The 24757-nt window shown below is 37.7% G+C and overlaps 1 protein-coding gene across 1 annotated transcript in view; it reads right to left on the bottom strand.

Moving 5' to 3' along the window:
- Nucleotides 1-21478, bottom strand: part of SRD5A2 (steroid 5 alpha-reductase 2) — a 53676-nt gene extending 32198 nt beyond the window's left edge. Inside the window, exon 1 of the mRNA XM_039887475.1 lies at nt 21165-21478. Within this exon, the coding sequence (XP_039743409.1) occupies nt 21165-21445 (281 nt within the window). The 5' untranslated portion in view covers nt 21446-21478. The remainder of the gene's footprint in view (nt 1-21164) is intronic.
- Nucleotides 21479-24757: the final 3279 nt, after the last annotated feature.

Below are 24757 nucleotides of genomic sequence, written 5' to 3'. Positions count from 1 at the left end.
CATATGCAACCTAGAAGAGGTACCTTGCCAGAACCAGACCTTGCTGGCACCATGATTTCAGACTTCCAGCCTCCAGAAGTCTGAGAAATTGTTGACAAGCCACACAGTTTACAATATTTTGTTATAACAGCCTGAGCTGACTAAGACAGTGACACACTGAAAGAATTGGTGGCAAGTTTAGAAACACATATAAATGAGCTTAGGCATAACATTGAGTACAAGCAGAGGCTACGTAAACCAGCAAATCAACCAGTATTGCAGATGGTCAAAATAGGAAAGATGAATGCTAAAACCGATTGAAGGGACTTCTGCTTCCAGTCAAGATAAAATAATAGGGACTGGATTTACCCTCCAGTCTGAAAAACAAAAATACAGAACAACAAGAAAAATTACATGAAATAATGATTTACAAACATTAGACATCAAGCAATGAAAGACAAGGATCCCTGACAATTTAAAAAATATAAGTCTTATAAATGACCTACCTTAGTGTTTTGAGAGAATTTCCCTTTTCATGGGAGGAGTCCCAGACAGAAGCTAGACGATTTTCTGAATTGAGGAAACAGAACTGAGATTCCAATAGATTAAAACATCTAGAATTCTCAGGACAGAGTACTGAAGAGGAGGGAGATGCATAGAGACCTACAGAAGGTCCTCTTCAAGTATTCATCAAAGTATTACTTAATGCTCTTATGTGAGAAAATGATCACCCAAAAGGACTAAAATGAACAGTGCCCAGTGCTCACACATGGCCAAGAATAGAGTCCGTTCCCACCAGACAGATAGAACAACTTGTAACACATCGGGCATTGGGTAGGGTACTGAGAAAGGCCTCATCTCAAAGAAGGGGATTAATTAGCCTTCGCACTAGCACTCTTCTGAAACCACCTAACAAATCAGATCAAGACCCGAACGGATCAAATTATTTTCAAGAAACTTAACTGTATTCCAGAACAAAGCTCAAGAATACTTATAGAAATAAAAAAAAAAAAATCCAACAGCCAACAAGGTACAATTTCTGACCATCCAATCAAAGATTACCAGGAATAAAAAGAAGCAGAAAAGCACTGCCCATAATGAGAATAATAATCAATCAAAACTGACACAGAAATGACACAGACGTTAATATCAGCAGTCAGTAAAAACAGCTATTATAACTGCCTTCCATACGTTTCTAAAATTAAGTAGAGATATAGAAGCTAGCAAAAAGACCAAAATCAAACTTTTAGAGATAAAAACTACAATGTTTTGAGAAGAAAATACTCCAGATGAGATTCACAATATATAAGATATTGCAGAAAAAAGATAATAAACTTGAAAACATAGCAATAGAAGCTATCTAAAACAAAATACACAGAAAAAAAATCTGAAGAAACGAAAAGAGCATCAGTGAGCTATGGGACAGCTTCATATACACATGGGCTTCATAAATACATAATTTAAGTCCCTGACGATAAACAATAGAAGAAAGAAGGGAGGAATCAAGGCTAATGTACAAAAATCGCCCAAATCTGATGAAAACCTTAAACCCACATATTCAAGAAGTTTAAAGATAAAGAAATATGAAGAAAACTACACCAAGGAATATAATGAATCAAACTGCTCAAAACCAGCAATAAGGAAAAAATATTTAAAGTATCGAGAGATAAAAAGACACATGTACAGAGGAACGAAGAAAAGGAGGACAGATTTCTTGTCGGAAGCAATGTAAACAAGGTGGCAGTGGAGCAACATCTTTAAAGTACTGAAAGGAAGCAGCTGTCAATCTGGAAGGCTATAGTCTGGGATTATATACTTTAAAAACAAAGGAGATATTAAGACACTTTGAGATACGCAAAATCCGAAAGAAGTGTTCTAAAAAAAGTGAAGTTCTTCAGGCAAAAGAAAAAATATATACCAGATAGAAACAGGGATTAACTCCTAAAAGTGAAGGGCATCAGAAATGGCAACTACATGGTGAATACATGAGTTTTTAATCACTTAAATCTCTTTAAAAGATAATGGACTGTTTAAACAAAAATACTAGCAATACGTTGAAGCTTTTTATAGCATGTGTATAAGTAAAACAAATAATAACAAGAACATAAAGGTCGAGAGGGGATAAATGGAAGCATATTACTTCATATTCCTATACTATACATGAAGTGGTATGATATCACTTGAAGGTAGACTGTGATAGATTTAATATACATTCTATAAAACTCTAAGTGAAACTAACAAAAGAGTTATAGCTAATAAGCCAACAAAAGATGTAAAATGCAATAACACTCAATCCGAAGATGGAAGATAGAAAGGAAATGGGAACAAACAACCAAAGGAAAAATAGAAACAAATAGTAATATGATAGATTGAAACCAAACTATATAAATAATCTCATTAGATATAAACATTCTAACACCCTCAATTAAAAAGCAGATTGTCAGAGTTGATCAAAAAGCAAGATTCAACTATATGCTGCCTTCAAGAAAGACACATTAAATTTAAAGACAGAAGAGATTAATAGTAAAATGCTAAAATATATACCATGTTGACCCTAGTAAAAAGAAAGCTATAGTAACTATATAACTATCAGACAAAAGTAGATTTCGGAGTAGAGAAATTACCATAATAAAGAGGATTGTTTCATTATGATAAAATGATCAATTCCTCAAGGCCTTAATAATCCTAAATGCTTATATACCTAAAAACAAATATTCAAAATAATGAGGCAAAAGCTGATAGAACTAAGGAGAAATAGGCAATTCCACAATTTTAATCAGATATATCAATACTCCTCTCTCAATAAGTGATAAAAACAAGTAGGCAGAAAATCTTCAAGCCATAGATGATTTGAAAAGCACTATCAATCAAATTAACCATTGGACATTTTTAGCACACTCCTCATCACAGCAGAATATACATTCTTTTCAAGTTTACAGAGAACATTTACCTAGACTAAGTTCTGGGCCATAAAACAAGTTTTAATTCCATACATTTAAAAGAACATAAGTCATACAAAGTATGTTCTCAGTCTACAATGGAATTAAATTAGAAATGAATAATGGAAAATACCTGGAAAATCCCTAAACATTTGGAAACTAAATAGCACTCTTCCAAATAACCCATAGATTAGAGAAGCTATCAAAAGAGAAATTAAAATATTTTAAATGAATTAAAATGAAAACAACATATTAGAATTTTTGAAGTGCCATAAACTAGAATTTAGGGTGAAATTCATAGCAATAAAATGCCTCTATTAGAAAAAGGAGAAGGTCTCAATCTATAACATCAGCTTGTACCTCAAAAAAAAAGAGAGAGAGAAAATCAAAACCAAAGTAAGCAGAAGGAAGGAAATAATAAATCAAAGCAGAAAAAAATTAAATAGGAAATAGAAAAATCAATAGAGAATGAAACCAAATCTGGATCCTTGAGAAGATCAATAAAATTGATAAATTTCTAGCTAGACAGATCAGGAAAGAAGGGAGAAGACATAAATCACCATCCAAAAATAAGAGAGGTGGCATCCCCATGGATTCTACACCTACTAAAAGAATATTTATGTCTCAACACTTTACCAGGTAACATGATTGCATTTTAAGAGATCTTCAACATCTTAACTCAAAGGATCAATATAAAAGGTGACAATTTCGGAAGTTAGTGATGTTGCAGTGGCTTAGTGGGGGAGATCTTACACAGGAATAATGACTTTTCCATCAAAGGAAAACTCTCAAAGCAGTGCCTATTTGTAAGGTTGTGTCAATCTCTATTGACATTTAATTACATGCTCAGTTTACAAAGTACATCTTAAAGTCTTGTACTATCAGTATTACTTCTTCTATTAAGTATAGTGGGAATTAAAACATTAAACACTTTCAAAATATTACAAGAAAAACTACAAATGTAAAGTATCAGCTGTTTACATTACTTTATATTCCATTACCGATATTAATTCATACATATTGGTGTGAATTTATTCAGAGTATACTCTCTATGTGCTTTTTTTCATCAAATGACTTATATACTTATTTCCATCACAGAGGTAGTCCAAGAGGCTAATATTTTTAAGTATACATGATATTCACCCACATTAATTACAACCAGCCCTCAATTATAGAGCATTTAAGTAAATTCCAGTGTTTCACAGTTGTGAATAGAAACACTACAACTTTGTGTAAATTGATTTATTTCTTTGGGATTATTTACCTTGACTATTTCCCCCAAGTGCAATTTCTGGGCCAAAAAAAGTGAACAGTTTTTCGGCCATTGCTAAACATGGTTAGATTAGCATCACAGAAAGTTTGAATAACTGTCAGTGACACAGGGCCACGCATACAATTTTCTCGCAGGCCTGACTAGTTTTTTTAACTTTTATTGAGATATAATTAACAATCAACTGTTGAAGTATAGTTGAAGTATAAAATTTGATAATATTGAAAACATTATGATATCAAAATAAAGAACATATACATCACCCCCAAAAGTTTATTTATACCCTTTGTTATCACACCCTTCTGTCCCTTTTTCCCCAGAAAACCATTGATGTACTCTTTGTACCATAAATTAGTTTGGATGTTATAGAATTTTATATAAATGGAAGGATAAAACATATACTCTTTTTTGCTTGGCTTTTTTTTTACTCAGAATAATTATTTTCAACCTCATACATGTGGTAGAATGCATCAATAGTTCTTTCATTTTTATTGGTAAGTAGTATTCTATTACATGGTTACATCACAGTTTGTTTACTCATTCACCTATGGATAGACATTTGGGTTGTTTCCAGTTTTTTGGTTACGACGAATAAAGCTATTGTATACAAGTCTTTGTGTGGACATGTGCCTTTATTTTTCTTGGGAAAATAGCTATCAATAAAATGGCGAGGTCATATGGTAGGTTTATGTTTAACTCTTTAAGAGACTATTCAAAATATTTTCCAAAGTGGTCACAATTTTACATTTTCATCAACAATGTATAAGAGTTCTAGTTCTTTTACCTCCTCACCAACACTTGGTATGGTCAGTCTTTTTAATGTTGGCCATTCTGGTGGATATATAGTGCTCTCCCATTGTAGTTCAATTGGCATTTCTCTAATGATTAATGATGCTGAGAATCTTCATGTTCTTATTTGCCATTTATATGTTTTCTTGGGTGAAATATCTGTTCACGTCATAAGGTGCAGGAGTAATTCATTAGAGAAAGATAAGTACTTTCAACAAATTGTACTGGAATGATTGGATATCCATATGCAAAAAAAAAAAAAGAACTCTGATTCATACTTCTAACCCTATACAAAAATTAACTAGAAATGAATCACAGACATAATTGTAAAACATAAAACTATAAATCTTCTATAAGGAAACATAAGAGAAAACCCATATGACCTTATATTAGGCATAGATTTCTTAGATAGGACACTAAAAGCACAAAAACAAATAGAAAAATTGGACTTCATCAAACTTTAAAATTCTGCTTCTCAAAAGACACTGCCACATAGACTGAAAGAAAATATTTGCAAAGCATATATATAGTAAAAGACTTGTATCCAGACTATATGAAGAACTTTCAAAACTCAATAATAAGAAAACAAGGGACCCAATACTCTAGTATTTAGATGTGCTTATCAGATATGTAACTTTGGGCAAGTAATGAACATTCACTGAAAGACTGAAGTGAGACCATGTATTAAAAGATGGTAGACAGGGGCAAGAGAGAAAAACAGAAACTGTAAACAGAAATGGATCTTGGGATATTTCATGGTAATATAGGAAAAACATCAAAAGCAAACTGCCATATTTTCTTCACAGTAACTTGTAGGATCAGCCTTGACAACACAGAGCAAGTATAATGAAAGAATTTTGAATACGGCACAGAGCCTAATTTAAGGCTTGGAGAGTAGAATTGTATATTACGGCATAGACACAAGAGATATTTGGAAATTAAAAAGAAGAGCAATATTCCAAAACAGAGTATATGGAGAGCAATTTTCAGTCATAGATCACCAATGGGCCCCTTTTCCTAACTGAATATTTCATTCCCACCTACAAATCTGGGAATAGACCATCTTTTGAGGACCAGCTTGCCCATCATTCCCACTCACTCCCACAATCACAGCAATCAGATTTTAGCCACTTGTGAAATAGGATTAATAATAGCAATCGTCTCAAGGACAAAACGAAATAACCAATGTAAAAGACATAACATAATTCCTGGAACACCCAGAGCTGAATAAATATTGGTTTCCCCTTCCCTTATTACCAAATGGAAGGCAAAGTACACTTTAGCTCCAGTTTAGAGGGTTTGAAAATTTAGAGCTCCGATGCAGAGCTGACTATAATTAGAGGCTCTTGGATTGAGCATAGAAACTTTTTAAATAACTTGAGTCTAGACTTTGATATCCCTGTTGCCATACATAGCAGGGGGTCAGAAAGCAGGACAGGGAGTAGCCAGAACCAAGTTGCCAGGCTCTGACCAAAATCGACAGGTAGACAACGTTTGCACTCTCTCTAGTAAAGAATACATTTATGCCCCTCTCCTGCTTGCTGAAGGCCCTTCATTGGAGCATCCCACTTGGCCTGGCCACTGTCCCTCATTCATTCCTTCTCAAGGAAGAAGTGAATTACCTGATTGGTAAATTTGAAAGCATAAGCTTTCAAAGGTCTAGCTCAGCCCTTCTCTCGTTCTGCTGTCTTTTCAGAACAGGCATCACTGGGAAAGGCCTATGGTTCATGCCAATTTGCCTGACTGTCTTCTTACCTTGTTGGTTCTTTTTAAGTGACACTAAGTTAGATTTAAAATGAGCAAAAAGTTGATCCTTCCTTCAATGTGGTAAAAGTGAAATGGTCAAGATCTCTAAAGTAGGTTTACATTTTTGGCAAACATAGCTCTATACTTTTCAGACGTGCTTATGATGTCATTTTATAATATAAAATTATTATACCTCATTAATATCCTTAACATATGATTAAGTCACCAGAAGAATGCGGCTCACCCTGCCTGGGCTTTCCTCTTAATCTGTAAGAGGAGAGATTCGTCTAGATGATTTCCAGTGTAGTCATTAATCATCACCCTGATTCTCAGCCCATGAGTAATTTATAATATAAACTCTCATTTATAATATAAATTCCAAGACTACTATTTCTCACAAGGTTCAAATAAAGAACTTGGAACCCACAAATTCTCAAAAAGAAATATGTTTATACCAAATTCTTACTTATATGTAGCAGAAATCTTCTAAAACATGCCCACTGCTTTGCTATAGAATTTAACAAAATTTTATTATAGAATTACCAAGGCACTGAATATAAAGCAGTATCGCTTATGGTTTTCTTAAGGAGTGGCTGGCAAACTATGGCCCACCAGCCAAACACAATCCACTACCTGTTTTTATAAACAAAGTTTTATTGGAACACAACCACCATCATGTGTTTACATATTGTCTGTGGCTGCTTTCATACTATGACAGCAGATTTTAGTAGTTAGAACAAAGACTACATGGCTGCAAAGCCTAAAATTGTCACTATTTGGCTTTTTACAGAAGAAGTTTGCTGACCCCATTCTAAAGAACCTTTCACTTAATCTTAAATGACCCAAATTATACCTCATTAATATCCTTAACATATGATTAAGTGACCAGAAGAATGCGGCTCACCCTGCCTGGGCTTTCCTCTTAATTTGTAAGAGGAGAGATTAGTCTAGATGATTTCCAGTGTAGGCATTAATCATCACCCTGATTCTCAGCCCATGAGTAATTTTCTTTGTGATGTTTGATTACTTCTGAATATTTGAGACATATGCACCTCTGATGAGATTAGAGAAATGCTGGCAGAGCACATCAGGACACTCAAGTTCCAGTCCCGTCTTTACCTCTAATTGACCAAACTTTCTGGTGCTTTGCTTCTGTAAAATAAGGAGGTGGGACAGATGAGGATGTTTCCTTAAAACAGGTAATTATGATCTAGTGTGTGAAGTACCTTGTGGAAAGCCACACTGGCTGCTATGAAAGCCCAAGGAACAGCATCACATCTGGATTTATGGAGAAGGACTTCTTGGGGAAAGTGGTGCCTGATCTTAGTCTTGAAGAATGGGGAAGAATTCATATTACTGGAAAAATGAACTGACTAATAAAGCAAAAGGTATTTTACTGAAGCCATCATTATATTTGGCTAATTAGAAAATGTCATCTGTTTCAGCATCTAAACTTCAAGAAAGAGCTCTATAAATCCAAACAGATTCTAATATGTATATTCCACCCTGCTTCTGGATGTGCATTATGGAAGGTCATGCTGCCCGGCAACTTTTTACAATAAGTCACCTTTTTGTGAAAAGAGATTTCTTTCTATTTTTCATTCATATGCTAAGGTCACATCCAAGTCTTGAATTCACATCAGCTGCTATAGGTATAGGTGATGTGATAACCATTGCGTGGGATACCAAAGATTCTTAGAAAAATTAAGATAATTGAAGAGTATGGACAAAGGATCATTCCAGGACTATAGTCAAGGTCAACAGGAGGTGAGATAATAAACTTCAAAGAATCTTGGCAGTGGGATTAGGCGATATGCTTACACAGCAGTCATTTTCATGTGGCTAAACTATCCAAACATCCACAACAATAGATTCCAAAGGGAAGGGAATTATGTGAATTGACATAGCCATGCAATCTCAGCAATGATTCCTAAGTAATTGCTAGCTCTCCCACAATTCTAATTGCCTGTACTGATGTCAGAAGTAGAGATCATTCATGCATTCAATAAATTTTAGTGAGTACCAATCAGTTATGTATGAGCACTTTTCTGTACACTGAGGACACAGCCATAAAAAAAAAAATGAGACAAGAATCCTTTTCCCTTCTGGAACTTAAATTCTAGTGTGTCACCCTTGAATGGAGAAAAGTGCAAAGAGTTTTAACTTCTATCCAACAGGACATATTCCTGTTCTGAACAGTCCCCAGGGGACATTTTGCAAGACTCTAAGCTACACTTGACCCCTTCACCCTCCCATCTTATTCTCTGTGTCATAGATATGAACAAGACAGGTTAAAATCACGGCAGCCTGATGCTTTTTCCTTAACGTACCCTCATCACCAAGCCACATGACTCCTAAAGCCTCAAAGCAGAAAGGCTCATTGACTTTGAGCTACTTCTGAGAATCCTGACTAAGAATATAGTCCTAACTTCTGAAAATAATTTAGGTGCAAAAATGTGCATCACAGATTTATTCAACCTAGCTCCTCCTCTCCACCCCAACCAAAAAAAGAGGGAAATTAAATGTCCAATTATAATTTTATGGATTGGCAAATTATTATTTTTACATGAGATGAAATCACAAGGAGCCATTAAAATGATATTTACAAATGACCTATGATAATGTATAAAAATATTTATTATAAAATTTTAGACAATTAGGCAGAAGAAAAGCCTTGACTTCCATTCAAGATGGTGGAATAGGTAAATTCTGTGCTTGCCTCCTCCCATGATCACATTGAAATTACAACTAAATTATAGAACTGTATCTGAGAACCACCTGAAGACTAGCTGAACAGAAGTCCTATAACGAAAGATATAAATTAGAACCCACAATAAGACTGGTAGAAGGGGTTGAGATATGAAACAGGCAGGTCCCATTGGGAGGGATATCTTGGCTGTGGAGATTCTCCCTGAGGAGTGAGGGGTCTGAGCCCCAGACTAGGTTCTCCAGTTCTGAGCACCAAAGCCAGAAAGAGGCACAACATCTGGCTGTGAAATCAGCAGGGGTTGTATCCAAGAAAGACAAAGGGCTGCAAGAAATAAAGATATACTGCTCTTTTTTTTTTCAATTGCAGTTGACATACAATATTATATTAGTTTCAGGTGTACAGCAAGACACTTATATAACTTACAAAGTGATCCTTTAATAAGCCTAGTACCACTTGGAACCAAACATAGTAATTCCAATACTATTGACTATATTCCCTATGCTGTACTTTATATCTCAAGGACTATTTTGTAACTGCCAATTTGTACTTCTTAATCTGAAGGGTCACCTTTTTCACCCAGCCCCTAACCCTTCTCACATCTGACAACCATTAGCTTTTTCTCTGTATCTATGGGTTTCTGTTTTAATTGTTCATGTTTTGTTTTTTAGATTCCACATATAAGTGAACTTATGTGATATTTGTCTTTCTCTGTCTAACTTATTTCACTTAGCATAATATCCACTAGGTCCATCCATGTTGTTGTAAATAGTAAGATTTAGTTCTTTTTTATGCAGAGTAATAATCCATTGTATATATATGTACCACATCTTCTTTATCCAGTTTCCTATCAATGGACACTTAGGTTGCTTCCATATCTTGGCTATTGTATATGAAATGTCCTTCTTTGTCTCTTGTTTTAAAGCCTTTGTTTTAAAGTCTATTTTGTCTGAATATAAGTACTACGACCCCAGCTTTTTATTTCTATTGCCAATTGCAAGAAATATCTTTTTCCATCCCTTTACTTTCAGTCTATATGTGTTTTTCCATCTGAAGTGAGTCTCCTGTATGCGGCATATGCATGAGTCTTGTTTTCTTCTCCATTTAGCCACCCTATGTCTTTTGATTATAGCATCTAATTCATCTACATTTAGAGTAATTATTAATAGGTATGTAGTTAGTGTTATTTTATTATTCATATTTTAGATTCTTTTCTTCTTCTTAAAGAAGTCCTTTTAACATTTCTTGTAACACTGGCTTGGTGGTAATGGAGTCCTTTAGCTTTTTCTTGTCTGAGAAACTCTTCATCTCTCCTTTGATTTTAAATGATAGCCTGCATAGAGTAGTCTTGGTTATAGGTCCTTGCTTTTTCTCACTTTGAATATTTTGTGCCAATCTCTTCTGGCCTGCAAAGTTTCCGTTGAGAAATCAGCTAACAATCTTATGGGAGCTCCCTGGTAGATAACTCACTGCTTTTCTCTTGCTACTTGTAAGATTCTCTCCATATCTTTAACCTTTGCCATTTTAATTATAATGCGTCTTGGTGTGGACCTCTTTGAGTTCATCTTATTTGGGACTCTCTGTGCTTCCTAGCCTTATACGTCTATTTTCTTTGCCAGATTCAATGCAATCCCTATTAAAATTCTGTGGCATTTTCACAGAACTAGAGCAAATAATCCTATAATTTATGTGGAACTACAAAAGACCCTGAATAGCCAAAGCAGTATTGAGAAAAAATAACAAAGTTGTCAGTATCATGCTACCTGCTATCAAAATATACTACAAGGCCAAAGTAATAAAAACAGCATGATACTGGCATAAAAACAGAAACATACGCCAGTGGAACAAATTAGAGAGCCTAGAAATAAACCTACGCCTATATGGTCAATTAATCTATGACAAAAGAGGCCAGAATATACAATGAGATAAAAAATAGCCTCTTTAATAAATGGTGTTGGGAAAAGTGGGCAAATACATGCAAAAAATGAAACTGGACCATCTTCTTACACCATATACAAGAACGAACTCAAAATGGATTAAGGACTTACATGTAAGATCAGAAACCACAAAAATCCTAGAAGAAAACATAGGCAGTGAACTCTTTGACATTGCCCCTAGCAATATTTTTTGAATATGACTTCTCAGACAAGGGAAACAAAAGAAAAAATAAATGAAAAGGACTACATCAAACTAAAAGTTTTTTTGCATAGCAAAGGAAACAAAATGAAAAGACAACCTACTGAATGGGAATAGATGTTTGCCAATGATACAGCTGATAAGGGGTTAATATCTAAAATAAATAAGGAAATCATACAACTTAACACCAAAAAGACAAACAATCCAATTAAAAGACAAGCAGAGGACCTGAATAAACATTTCTCCAAAGAGGATATACAGAGGATCAACAGACATGTGAAAAGATGTTCACCATCACTAACAATCAGGGAAATGCAAATGAAAACCACAACAAGATATCACCTCACACCTATCAGAATGGCTATCATCAAACAACAAGTGTTAGACAGGATAAGGAGAAAAGGGAACCCTCAGGCACAGTTGGTGGGACTGCAAATTGGTACAACTTGCTGTGAGAAACAATTTAGAGGCTCCTCAAAAAAGTAAAAATAGATCTACCTTATGAGCCAGCAATTTTACTTCTGAGTATTTATCCAAAGAAAACCAAAACACTAATTCAAAAAGATATATGCACCCCTATGTTCACCGCAATGCTATTTACCACAGCGAAAGTATGGAAGCAGTTTAAGTGCCCATCAATAGATGATTGGATAAAGAAGTTGTGGTACATATATACAATGGAATATTACTCAGCTATAAAAAATGAAATCTTACTATTTGCAACAACATGGATGGACCTAGAGAGTATTACGCTAAATGAAATAAATCAGACAGAGAAAGATAAATGCCATACAATTTCACTTATATGTGGAATCTAAAAAACAAAATAAATGAAAAAACAAAACAAAAACAAGCGCAGAGATACAGAGAACAAACTGATGGTTGCCAAGTGGAAGGGGAGTTGGGGGGATGCATGAAAAGGTGCAAAGGGTTAAAAAGTACAAATTGCCAATTATAAAAAGAGTCAAGGGGGTAGAAACATGGCAGAGTGAGAGCTGTATCCAGCTCTCCCCTTGAAACCCTTGAAACAACAATAATCTGAACATCATCTAAAACTTAACAAAAACACCCAACCAACATACAAGCATGTCTGAGCGAGGGATCTGCGAATAAAAGCTACCACAGGTCAGAACCTCGGGAGTCAGGTGGTAGACTGGGAGAAACAAAGAAGCTGCCTCTCACAGCCAGAGCTCCCTGCAGGAGGAAGGGGAGGGGAGAAGGTGTGGCCGAGGTTTCCTGAACAGCCCTGCCTGAGAGAGCTATAACCTCCATGCAGTGGCAGTGCCCAGGGATCAGGGCAGAAAGCAGAGAAGTGGGGATGGCAGAGAAGCAACAGTTGATTGTCACCAGCCACAGCTGCAAAACACGAGGCTGAGCCACAGCCCCCATGCCCCAACCCAGATATCCTCCAAGACCGAATACCACAGAGTCCCAGGAGAATCTAAGCAAATGTTACCAAAACTATTACTAACAGTGAGAGGGACTGTGACTGAGGGTGGTGACATGATTGAATATAAGAAAAAAAGAGATATTTTTAAGACTTTATATAAAGCAGGGATCCAATAGGCTTAGACCCCACCCCCTAGAAACCAAAAGAAAAATGCCTTCTTAGCAACAGGCTAAAGAGAGACCTTTATATAATAAATCTTCCTGGAAAAAAGGCAGAATACACTTCCATTAATGCCCAGGTGGAGAAATAGTCCATTAAACACCATAAACAACCAAGGTGACAAGGCAGCTTAGAAAAAAAAGAGAGAAAAATCTCCAGAAAATAAGCTTAAACACAGAAATATGCAACCTAAATGACAGAGAATTCAGGATGGTATATCTGAAAAAACTCAATGAAATCCAAAAGAAATTAAAACCATCAAAAAGAACCTAAAGAACTTCTGGAGATGAAAAACACAATGAAAGATATGAAAAATGAAATAGCAAGCTTAGGAAATAGAGATGAAAAACACACTGAAAGATATGAAAAATGAAATAGCAAGCTTAGAAAGGATCAGTGATATCGAAGACAGAAATCTACAAATAAATCAGAAGGAAGAAGAGAGAAACCAAGAAAGAAAAATAATGAAAGAAATTCAAGAACTAGCTGATACTATCAGGAGAGGAAACATAAGAATAATGGGCATTCTCGAAGGAGAGGAAAAGGAACAGGGATTAGAAAGCATTTTTAGACAAATAGTTGATGAGGTTTTCCTAAATCTAAGAAATGAGCTGGAGCTTAGAATTGAAGTCAACAGAATACCCAATTATCTCAACCCAAAAAGGCCTTCTCCAACACACATCATATTAAAATTATCAAAAATCAACAACAATGAAAGAATTCTCAGGGTAGCCAGGGAAAAGAAGACAGTAGCCTATAAAGGAAAAGCCATTAGATTATCATCAGACTTCTAAGCACAAATCTTACAAGCCAGAAAGGAGTGGAATCAAATATTCAAACTATTAAATGAAAGGAACTACCAGCCCAGAATAAGGTATGCAGCAAAGCTCTCCTTTAGATTTGAAGGAGAAATAAAGACCTTTCCAGACATACAAAAATTGAGGGGATTCTCCACTAGGAGGTCTGCGTTACAGGAAATACTGAAAGGGGTCAGCTCACCTAAAACAAAATGACAAGAAAATACATAACTATGAGTAAGGCAACTAGCAGGCAGATAGAAGCAGAGGAGTGTAACCCTTATTACGAACAAGGCATTATAAACTTAAACAATAACAACAGATTTGCTATAGCGAGATAGTAATGAACGTTTAGCATACATAGAAACAAATTGAGACAACAATGACTAAAAAGGGAAGGATTCAAAGATCCAGGTTCGCAAAGGAGAATGAAAATAAGGCACATGTAGAAGAAAATAGAGTACTATATATATAACAATCCTCTACATATTCGTAATGGTAACCACACACCAAAGATTCAGAACCAGAGTATGCAATATAAAACAAGAAGGACCAGAGGGAGAATCCACAAAACACACACACACACACACACAAAAATCAAAAAACAGAAACACGTGGACAAGGAAGCATTGGAAACATCAAGCTACCAGAAAGTAAAAGATAAAATGACTATAGGAAAACCTCATATTTCAATAATCGCCCTAAATGTAAATGGACTGAACTCACCAATAAAAAGGCACACAGTTGCAGATTGGATCAAAAAACAAAACCCAACCATATGCTGTCTCCAGGAGACACATCCCAGTTCCAGAGACAAATGTAGACTCAAAGCGAAACGGTGGAAAATGATATTTCAAGCAAATGGCATTCAGAAAAAAGTGAGAGTAGCCGTACTAATATCGGATGAAATAGACTTCAAAATAAAAAAGGTAAAGAAAAATAGTGAGGGACACTTAATAATGATAAAGGGAATCATACACCAAGAAGATATAACACTTATTAATATCTATGCTCCCAATCAGGGAGCCCCCAAAAATATAAAGCAATTACTAACAGTACTAAAGAGAGTAAAAGACCAAAACACTATTTAGTAGGGGACCTAAATACCTGACTGTCAGATATGGACACATCATCCAAACAGAAAATCAATAAGGAAATAACATCCTTAAATGACACAATTAGACCAACTGGACATAATTGACATTTACAGAGCCTTTCATCTCAAAATAGCTGCTTATACATTCTTCTCTAGTACACATGGAACATTTCAAGGATTGACCACATACTAGGACACAGAGATAGCCTCAAAAAATGTAAGAGGGTTGAAATCATACCAACCATATTCTCTGATCATAATGCTTTGAAATTAGAGATCAACTGTAAAAAGAAAACAGGAAGAACCACAAATACATGGACACTAAACAACACGCTACTGAACAAAGACTAGGTCAGAGAAGAAATAGAAGGAGAGATCAAGAAATACATAGAAACTAATGATAATGATAGTACAACATATCTAAACTTTTGGGACACTGCAAAAGCAGTAATAGAAGAAAGTTCAAATCATTACAGGCCAATCTCAAAAAAGAAAAACAAGAATGAGCCCAAATAAACAACCGAACTCTTCATCTTAAAAATCTAGAAAAAGAAGAACAAATGAAGCCTAAAGTCAGCAGAAGGAAAGAAATCATTAAAATTAGAGCAGAAATAATTGAAATCGAAAAAAAAGATAGAAAAAATAAATGTAACAAAGAGCTGGTTTTTTGAGAAGGTTAATAAAATTGACAAACTCCTGGCTAGACTCACTAGAGAAAAAAGAGAAAGGACACAAATAAACAAAATCAGGGATGAAAGAGGGGAAATAATGACAGACACTGCAGAAATACAAAGGATCATACAAGAAAACTACGAAAAAGTATAGAACACCAAATTTAATAACCTAGAAGAAATGGACCAGTACTTAGAAAAATATAACCTTCCTAGACTGAATCAGAATATCTGGAAAATCTAAATAGACCGATCAGCAGTATGGATATTGAAACAATCATCAAAAACCTACCAAAAAAGAAAAGTCCAGGACCAGATGGATTCATCAGTGAATTCTACCAAACATTCAAAGATTTAATATCTATTCTTCTCAAACTCTTCCAAAAAATCGAAGAGGAGGCAATACTTACTAACTCATTTTGAGGCCAATATTACCTTGATACAAAAACCTGGTAAGGATAACACAAAAAAAGAAAACTACAGACCAATATCTCTCATGAACACAGATGCACAAATCCTAAATAAGATACTAGTGAACCAAATACAGCAACATAGTAACAAGATTATACAACATGATCAAGTGGGCTTCATCCTAGAGACACAGGGATGGTTCAACATACACAAATCGATTAATGTGATACACCATATAAACAAATTAAAAAATAAGAATCATATGATCATATCAATAGATGTAGAAAAAGCCTTCGACAAGATACACCATCCATTTATGATCAAAACACTTAACAAAATTGGTATAGAAGGAAAGTACCTTAACCTATAAAGGCCATATATGACAAATCCTTAGCCAACATTATACTTAATGGTGAAAAACTAAAAACCTTCCCTCTAATATCAGGAACAAGAAAAAGCTGTCCACTGTCGCTACTGTTGTTTAATATAACATTGGAGATCCTAGCGAGTGCAATCAGGCAAGAGAAAGATATAAAAGGCATCCAAATAGGAAACAAAGATGTCAGACTGTCACTATTTGCAGATGACATGATTTTCTATATAGAAAAACCTAAAGACTCCAAGAGAACACCACTAGAAACAATAAATACAGTAAAGTCTCTGGATACAAAATCAATGTTCAAAAATCCATAGCATTCCTATTACTTTAATAATGAAGTGTCAGAAAAAGAAGTGGAAAAAATAATTCCTTTTGCAACTGCAACAAAAAGAATAAAATACCTAGAAATAAATTTAACTAAACAAGTGAAGGACCTATATAATGAAAACTATAAGACCCTATTAAAAGAAATCAAAGAAGTTACAAAGAAATGGAAAGATATTCCGTGTTCTTAGATTGGAAGAATCAAATGACCATATTATCTAAAACATTATACAGATTTAATGCAATCCCCATCAAAAGCCCATTGGCATTTTTTAAAGAAATAGAACAAAAAATCATCAGATTTGTAGGAAGCTCAAAAGACCCCAAATTGCCAAAGTCATCCTGAGAAAAAAGAACGAGGCTGGAGGCATCACTCTGCCTGACTTCAAATTACACTACAAAGTGACAGTAACCAAAGCAGCACAGTATTGGCAGCAAAACAGAACACACGGACCAGTGGAACAGAATCGAGAGTCCAGAAGTAAACTCATATTTATACAGGCAAATAATTTTCAACAAAAAAGCAAAAAACATACAGTGGAGAAAGGAAAGCTTCTTCAATAAATGGTGCTGGGAAAACTGGAAAGACACCTGCAAAAGAATAAAACTAGACTGTTGTCTATCATCACACACCAAAATTAATTCAAAATGGATTAAAGACCTGACTATAAAACCCGAAACAATAAAATGCATAGAAGAAAACATAGGAATGAATCTCAAGGACCTTAGACTTAAAGAGGATTTTATGAATTTGACCTCAAAAGCAAGGGAAGTAAAAGCTAAAATAAATGAATGGGACTACATCAAACCAAAAAGCTTCTGCTCAGCAAAAGAAACTGTCAACAAGGTAAAGAGACAACCATCTGAATGGGAAAATATATTTGTAAGCAATGCCTCCGATAAGGGCCTAATATCCAAAATACACAAAGAACTCATACGACTCAATAACAACAAAAAAACAAACGATCCAATAAAAAGATGGGCAGAGGACCAGAACAGACACTTCTCCCTAGAGGACATACAAATGGCCAACAAATATATGAAAAGACACTCAATATTGCTAGCTATTAGGGAAATGCAAATCAAAACCACAATGAGATACCATTTCACATCTGTTAGAGTAGCTATAATCAACAGGACAAGTAATAACAAATGTTGGAGAGGATGTGGAGAAAAAGGTACCCTCATACACTGCTGGTAGGACTGCAAATTGGTACAGCCGCTATGGAAAACAGTATGGAAGTTCCTCAAAAAACTAAGAATTGGTCTACCATATGATCCAGCAATCCCTCTACTGGGTATTTACCCCAAAGACTTGAAAAATCATATCCATAAAGATATTTGCACAACGATGTTCATAGCAGCATTATTCACGGTGGCCAGGACATGGAAGCAACCAAAGTGTCTTACGACAGATGAACGACTAAAGAAGCTGTGATACATATATACAATGGAATATTACTCATAAGAAGAAATGAAATACAGCCATTTGCAACAACATGGATGGACCTCGAGACAATCATGCTAAGCGAAATAAGCCAGACTGAAAAAGTTGAAAATCATATGATATTACTTATATGTGGGATATAAACCTAAAAGCAACAAATGAATAGGATAAACAAACAGAGACTTATGGACATGGACTATAGACTAGTGGTTATCAGAGGATAGGGGGTGAAGGAGGAGGAGGGAGATAGACAGGGAAAAGGGGGTTAAATATGTGGTGACAGAAAGAACTATAAGTATGGGAGGTGAACACACAGCGTAAATATATATATGCCTTACTGTTTAAGTGTACAGCTGTAACTTATTGGATTTTGTTAATCAGTGCTACCGTAGAAAATAAATTAATTAATTTTTTGAAAAATTTTTAAAGAAAGATATAACTTAAGCCTAAATATAGTTTTTAAAAGCAAGGACAAGGCAACAAGTACAAGTATTAAATAGTTAGTCATAAAATAGTTTATCTAAGAGCCTGAATTCTAGACTCAAATTCTCTGCGTCTTAACCCTGGGTTACTGCATGATCTTTGCTTGCCCCAGTTTCCCACTTGCAAAATGGGGGTGATACTTGTGCCCATCTAAACGGATTTAAATGAGGATCAGTAAATAATTCACAGAGTATTTAGCACAGAGCAGAACATCTCCTAAGTATTCAAAATGATAACAGATCCAATACTACAGTGGCTTCAAAGAAAGAGTTCACACAAGTGAAAAGATAAGCAAACATCACATCTTCATGCCTCAATACAACTAAATCAGAGTTGTATTTTCAGTGGGCAATTTTCCCTCAGGCAGAATCGATACTCAAATCCTTTACTTATATTTTAAATTTACTCCTGAAGAAGATGAAGAGTACGTCAGTATTCATTTTATGGGTAATTACCTTGGTTTTTTTAATGTGCCAGTCATAATTTATTGTGCAAAGTGCCTTTTGGTTTCAAAAACAAGTCTAAAAATTATGTTAATAAGGTTCTCAGAAAACACTAATCATTAAGATTAAATGATGGCATAAAAGTATTGTTTATGGTACTAACAGACAGTAGTAAATTTGAAGATGAAAGTGATTGTCTGAACACACAGTATAAGCATATATATATGCTTTACTGTTAAAGTGTACAGCTGCAACTTACTGGATTTTGTTAACCAATGTCACCATAAAAACAAATTTTAAAAAAAGTAATCGTCTGATAGAATCATATTTTTCTATCAAATGTCTGTTCCAAAAACATTGAAGTCAAAAGCTGGTCTCTTATCTCCTGCGCCCAACATCTTTCTTTCTGTGCAGATTAAAACATCTAAATCTGGGTAAAATAAAATGGTTGGTAACAGGCTTTTAGTAAATATCTGTGGAAAAGACACCCATTTCTGAAACCGTATTTCTTGAAACTTATTGCTTGCCAATACTCTTTTTAAAAAGAGTGAAAACTCAGTTATGATTGCGTAAATATTAAATCTTGATTAATAAAAATGATCCAGAGGATAATAAAAGATTATAAGGAAAAAACAGGTTGGAATTTCCCTAACACCTCCTTCTCCTGAAATAGGGCATCACTTTTCCCTTATAAGAGAGAGGGAATTATGCCTTTCAGCTTCCAGACACAGTCTTTACCCTGATTTCTAATCTAGATTTCCTTGATCTTTGGATCCGAGAAATTCTCTACCTAAGTATAAGGCTGTGCTTCTGTTTCAAGTTCTTGACCTGATTTGGCAACCTTTCTCTGTCCATGGACCTGTTTTCCTTTGCATAGAGTATATGCCTGCTTAACATGTTAAAAAGGGTTTGAACCATGAAGTTTCACAAGCTTAGATTTTAGTCTAGCTACGCACTAGCTGTATCATCTTCATTCAGTCACTTAAATTCACTCAGCCTCATTTTCTTTGTCTATAAAGTAGGAATAATAAATGCATATCTCACAAGTTTACTTTTGGGGTTAGATGAGACGTTAGATGCTAACTGATTGGGGATGCTGACAACTCAATCGTGTGTTCTTCTCTTCCCTATGTGTCCTTTTTGGGGAGTTGGCAGTCATTTGAATCTAAAAGCCCTCGATTTCTTTCCTTTCTTTCTCAGACCAGATGGCAAAGTTCTCTTGAATTTGGTATTTTTAATTTGGAACATTTGGGCTCTAAGTTAACTTCGACCCAGTCACACTTCCATCCCAGGGGAATTGGAAAGGTAGAGAAGTTGGTAGTGAGGGCAGTCCCTTTTTGGTGGAGCCTGAGAAGTGGGGCTCTCTCCGTCTCTGGCCAGTGGGTTCCTATCAGTTCTCTTTCTCACCATTGAAGTCCAGGTCGGCTTTGCCCACCTCCTTCCTTGGACCAGCACAGATTAAAGTGATCAGTCCCTCTGAGCCGAGTTTCTTTCGAGAGGTGCCAACACTTAGACTCTCTCAAGATCCCTGAACAAGCCCATCCCTACCCTGCACAGGAAAGGTGAAGGAAGAAAGAGAAGGCGTGGGGGGAAGGGATGCCACAGGCGACGCCGCACCTTGAAGAGGTGGAGAGAGAACTATCCAGGTCAACAGCCCTGCCCAGCCTGAGCTTTCTCATTCTCTTCCCACCTCACTCCACCTTCTTCCCCAAAGCAGCCAGAGAGTTCGGAGCGGAACTGAGATGCGCACGGGGCCTGGGGTAGTGAAGGCGGCGTCTCCCCCGCGACCACCTCTCCACTCTCTGCTTGCTCGCGTACCGCCCGCAGCCCCGGCCCTGACAGGTGGCTCCCCGCCCCTAGCAGCCGCCAGCACTGCCCCTAGCGGTCCTCAGTGCGCGCCCGGAGCCTCGCGGTGCGTCCAGAGCGGAGAAACGCTACCTGTGGAAGTAATGAGCGCAGAAGAGACCCAGAAGGGCAGTCGCAGGCGGGCCAAAGAGAGCGCGCGGCTGCCCGACGAGGATCCCCGCCGGTACCACGAAGGAGGGCAGCTCCTGCAGGAACCAGGCGGCGCGGGCGGGCAGGCGGGTACCCGTAGGCATCAGGCTCCCTGTGTACTTCCCGTAGCCGGAGGGCTCCCCAAAGTACAGTAACACTACACCTAGGACAGCCAAAGTGGCGCTGCCCGCCAGCACCGGGCTCTGCTGGCAGCGAAGGGACATCGCGCCGTGTTCCCCGCCAGTGGCCGGTGCCTGCGCAGAGAAGAGCTCGGCCCCCACGGCCCCTTTATGGAGCGCGAGACACCACCCTGTGTCCGCCCCTTTAGCTTTGGCTTCCGCCCTCCATCCTGCCTCCCACCTGGGCTCGGCCCCCTCTGTCTTGGCTCAGCGGCAATGCCCCTTTCTCAGGGCTGGTGCTTCGGAAGGCGGCCAGGGAGGAGGGAAGGATGAAGGCTTTCGTGGGGCCAAAACCTGACCAGCGGCCCCGGAGCCTTCGACTAGCCCATGTCGGGGCCTCCACCCACGCGGCCAATCTCTCCACAACCTGCCACTGGTCCCCCCTTAGACTGCCCTTCGAAAACTTACTCCTCACCCATCCATCTCTGAAGCTACAACTTCTGAGACTAGGAAATTAAGAGAGAAAACCACCGGGAGGATTTAGCCCAGGTTGTTTCTCTCCGCCACACTCATCCTCCGTGCTGACGCCACAGAGCCCCTGCACAAGAGCTAACCCAAGCTCCCCCTTTGGTTCCCTATGCTTCCTTCACTCCCCACCCGCTCTCAACCAACTCTGCATCCTTCCTTCGACCTCGGGCCCTTCGACTCTAGGCACTTCTCGCGTCCGCCAGCCTCTCTGAAGGGGCACCGCGCTCCTTTGCCACTTTCGGCATGAGGCCTTCTCTGCACCATCACGTCTCCAGGCAGGAACCAACCTCTCCCCGGCAGAAATTCCTCCTTGGTTTTCTTCTGCATCCCTGGGGGCGGCCCTGAGCCTCCTGCCTGTCAAAGAAGCGCATCCGCTGAGCGCTGAGTATGGAAGCACAGATTGCAGTCAGGAGCAGTGACCCTGTCCGTGTGCCTTAACCTCTCCTCCCTGGGACCTCTGCAGTTGGCCAGGTTCAGGCAACCGTCTAGGGCTTCTCCCGCGAGACGCCTTCTCCCAGCTCCTCGAGTGGATGAGTGGGGTTCTGCATGCTGGTCCCCTGGAGAGCCGCCGCGCTCTAAACTCCCTGCTATGGTCGTTTCTCTCTTCCTTCTACTTGTTCTTCTCTCAACCGCCACCCAGTCTTTCTCCTACCTCGTTCATTATCTATTTCCTCTTCCCTTCTGTGATTCAGCACCCAGACTTCCTTGCTGCCCTCGTCCTGTGTTTTGTATCCCTTGTCCTCTCATCTCTCTTTGCCTACCTGGCTTCCTCCTTGAGGGTTGTACATCTCACCTGCTGTTGTACATCTTCTTGTCCCACTTGTCTTGATTACTTTATCCCTATTAATTTTCTCCTCTGGTCCTTACTTCAGACTCCAGCCAGTCCTTTCCCTTCTCTCTCTCGTCTTTCTTGGGCACTTTCTTCATTCTTCCCCCTTAGCTCCAACTCACTGCCTCTCATCTCCTATCTCCCCACTCACTGCTGCCCTGATGTTCCAATGAAAGCCACACTGTCACATCTGCCCAGTTTTGGGGGTGTTTTCTGATTTCTGGGACACATGGAACATGGTGATGTTTTAGTGCTACAGCACTCTCTGCTTGCTGAACAAGAAGTATTTATCATCTCTCTGTTAGGTTGTAAATTAATAGCAATCATGCTTCAGTTTTCAACTGATGACCACATAAGAATCATCCATACTGACCGAAGTACTTTTCATGGAGTAACCAAGTGTTGGCTCTCAGAGCTTCTCAGAGCTGTTTTTGCAGTGACTTTACAGTGCAGATCTAATCTCAGCTTCCTCAGTTACTATGTAGTTGAAAACACTCAATTCCAGATCTCCAAGAAAGACCTGAGTTTCTGATCTACATTTCCTTCCTACTGAACCATTCCACTTTGATGTCCTTTAGAGACCCGAAATTCACCCCTACCCAAAGCTTAACCAATTTATCTTTTCTTCTATGACCTATCCACACCCAGATCCTCTCTCTGACATTCCTGGTTGTTACTTCTTCTCTGTCCTCAAAAGCCATAGCCTCCCTAAGAGGCTGGCATGTAGATTCAGGAAACCACAGATTTCTTGATGCCATAAATATTGGGAGAAAAAGCAATGTGACATTTCAAACTCATATCAATAGAATAATTCTTTTTTAAATGAAATTTCTCCTGTCTCAACTTTTTCCTCTCCTTTTTCCTAACTTTGTCTAATTTTGGCCCTCATTATTATTTTTTTCGTTATGGTATCAGTTAGCTTTTGTAGCATAACAAACATCCTAGAAGTCAGTAGCTTATTAGAACCCATTATCTTCAGTTTATGCATCTGTGAGTCTGATGGGGGTCAGCTGACCTAAGCTGAGTTTGGCTGACCTCGGCTGTGTGCATTCATCCACCTGTGGAGCAACTGAGAGCCCACAAGCTGCAAGCTGGTTTTGGATAAGGAAACTTAGCTGAGGCAGCTCTGTTCCACAAGGCTCTTATCCTAGGATGAGTGCGCTAGTCCCGTCATGTCTATGTAATCTCAATAATAGAAGCACAAGAGTACAAGAAACACGCAAGACCTGTTGAGGCTCAAGCAAAGAACTAGTACACTCTTACTCCTTATTCGTTTTATTGGCCAAATCAAGTTACATAGTGGATTCCAGAATCAGAGGGAGAGAGAATTGCAAAGTTACATGGCAAAGGACAAGAATACAGGGAGAGATAGAGAATTGGAACCAATAATGCAAACATTCCGTATTATATACATAGAAAAAGTGCTCAAATTATAATTACTGCTTGATTGATATGCACAAACTGAATACATTTTCCTAACCGGCACTTAGGTTATTAGCATTTCAAAATTTCCCTTCATGCCTCCCTTCATATCTCCTCGCAGAATAACCACTACTCTGATTTCTAACACCATAATTTGCTATGACTACTTTTGAACTTTATACAAATGTGATCACTATAGTATTTACTATTTGTGTGTGTTTTAATGGTACCCAAGATTTGTTTTAATCAGGTATGGTGAGATACATAGACACAGAAATGACTGTCGTAAAGGAAGTTTATATGCACAGATCCCTAGAAACAGGAGGCATAGCACATCATATAAGACCCCAGAGGGAAGAACCAGGATAGTCAGGAGACAGAGGGAGGGAGAGGAAAACACGGACGAGAGCTTTTATTGTAGTTTTGACAGGAAGAAATGGACAAAGCAGGGTGAGTATGTTAAATTTAGAACTAGATAGTTTGGATAATTTCAGTGTGCTCTTGATTTTAGGGACTATCATCTCTAGTTGTCTGGTACATGGCTCTAAGGTGATTAGGACAGGTGAATAGTGGTCCGGAGTATAAGGGCTTGATATAAGAGGTGGTTGTGGTATGGTATGTGTGTGTGTGTGTGTGTG

Source organism: Pteropus medius, unplaced genomic scaffold (genome assembly GCF_902729225.1).
Source record: "Pteropus medius unplaced genomic scaffold, Ma_sr-lr_union100, whole genome shotgun sequence".
NCBI lineage: Eukaryota > Metazoa > Chordata > Mammalia > Chiroptera > Pteropodidae > Pteropus > Pteropus medius.
This window is presented reverse-complemented; position numbering and strand designations above follow the sequence as displayed.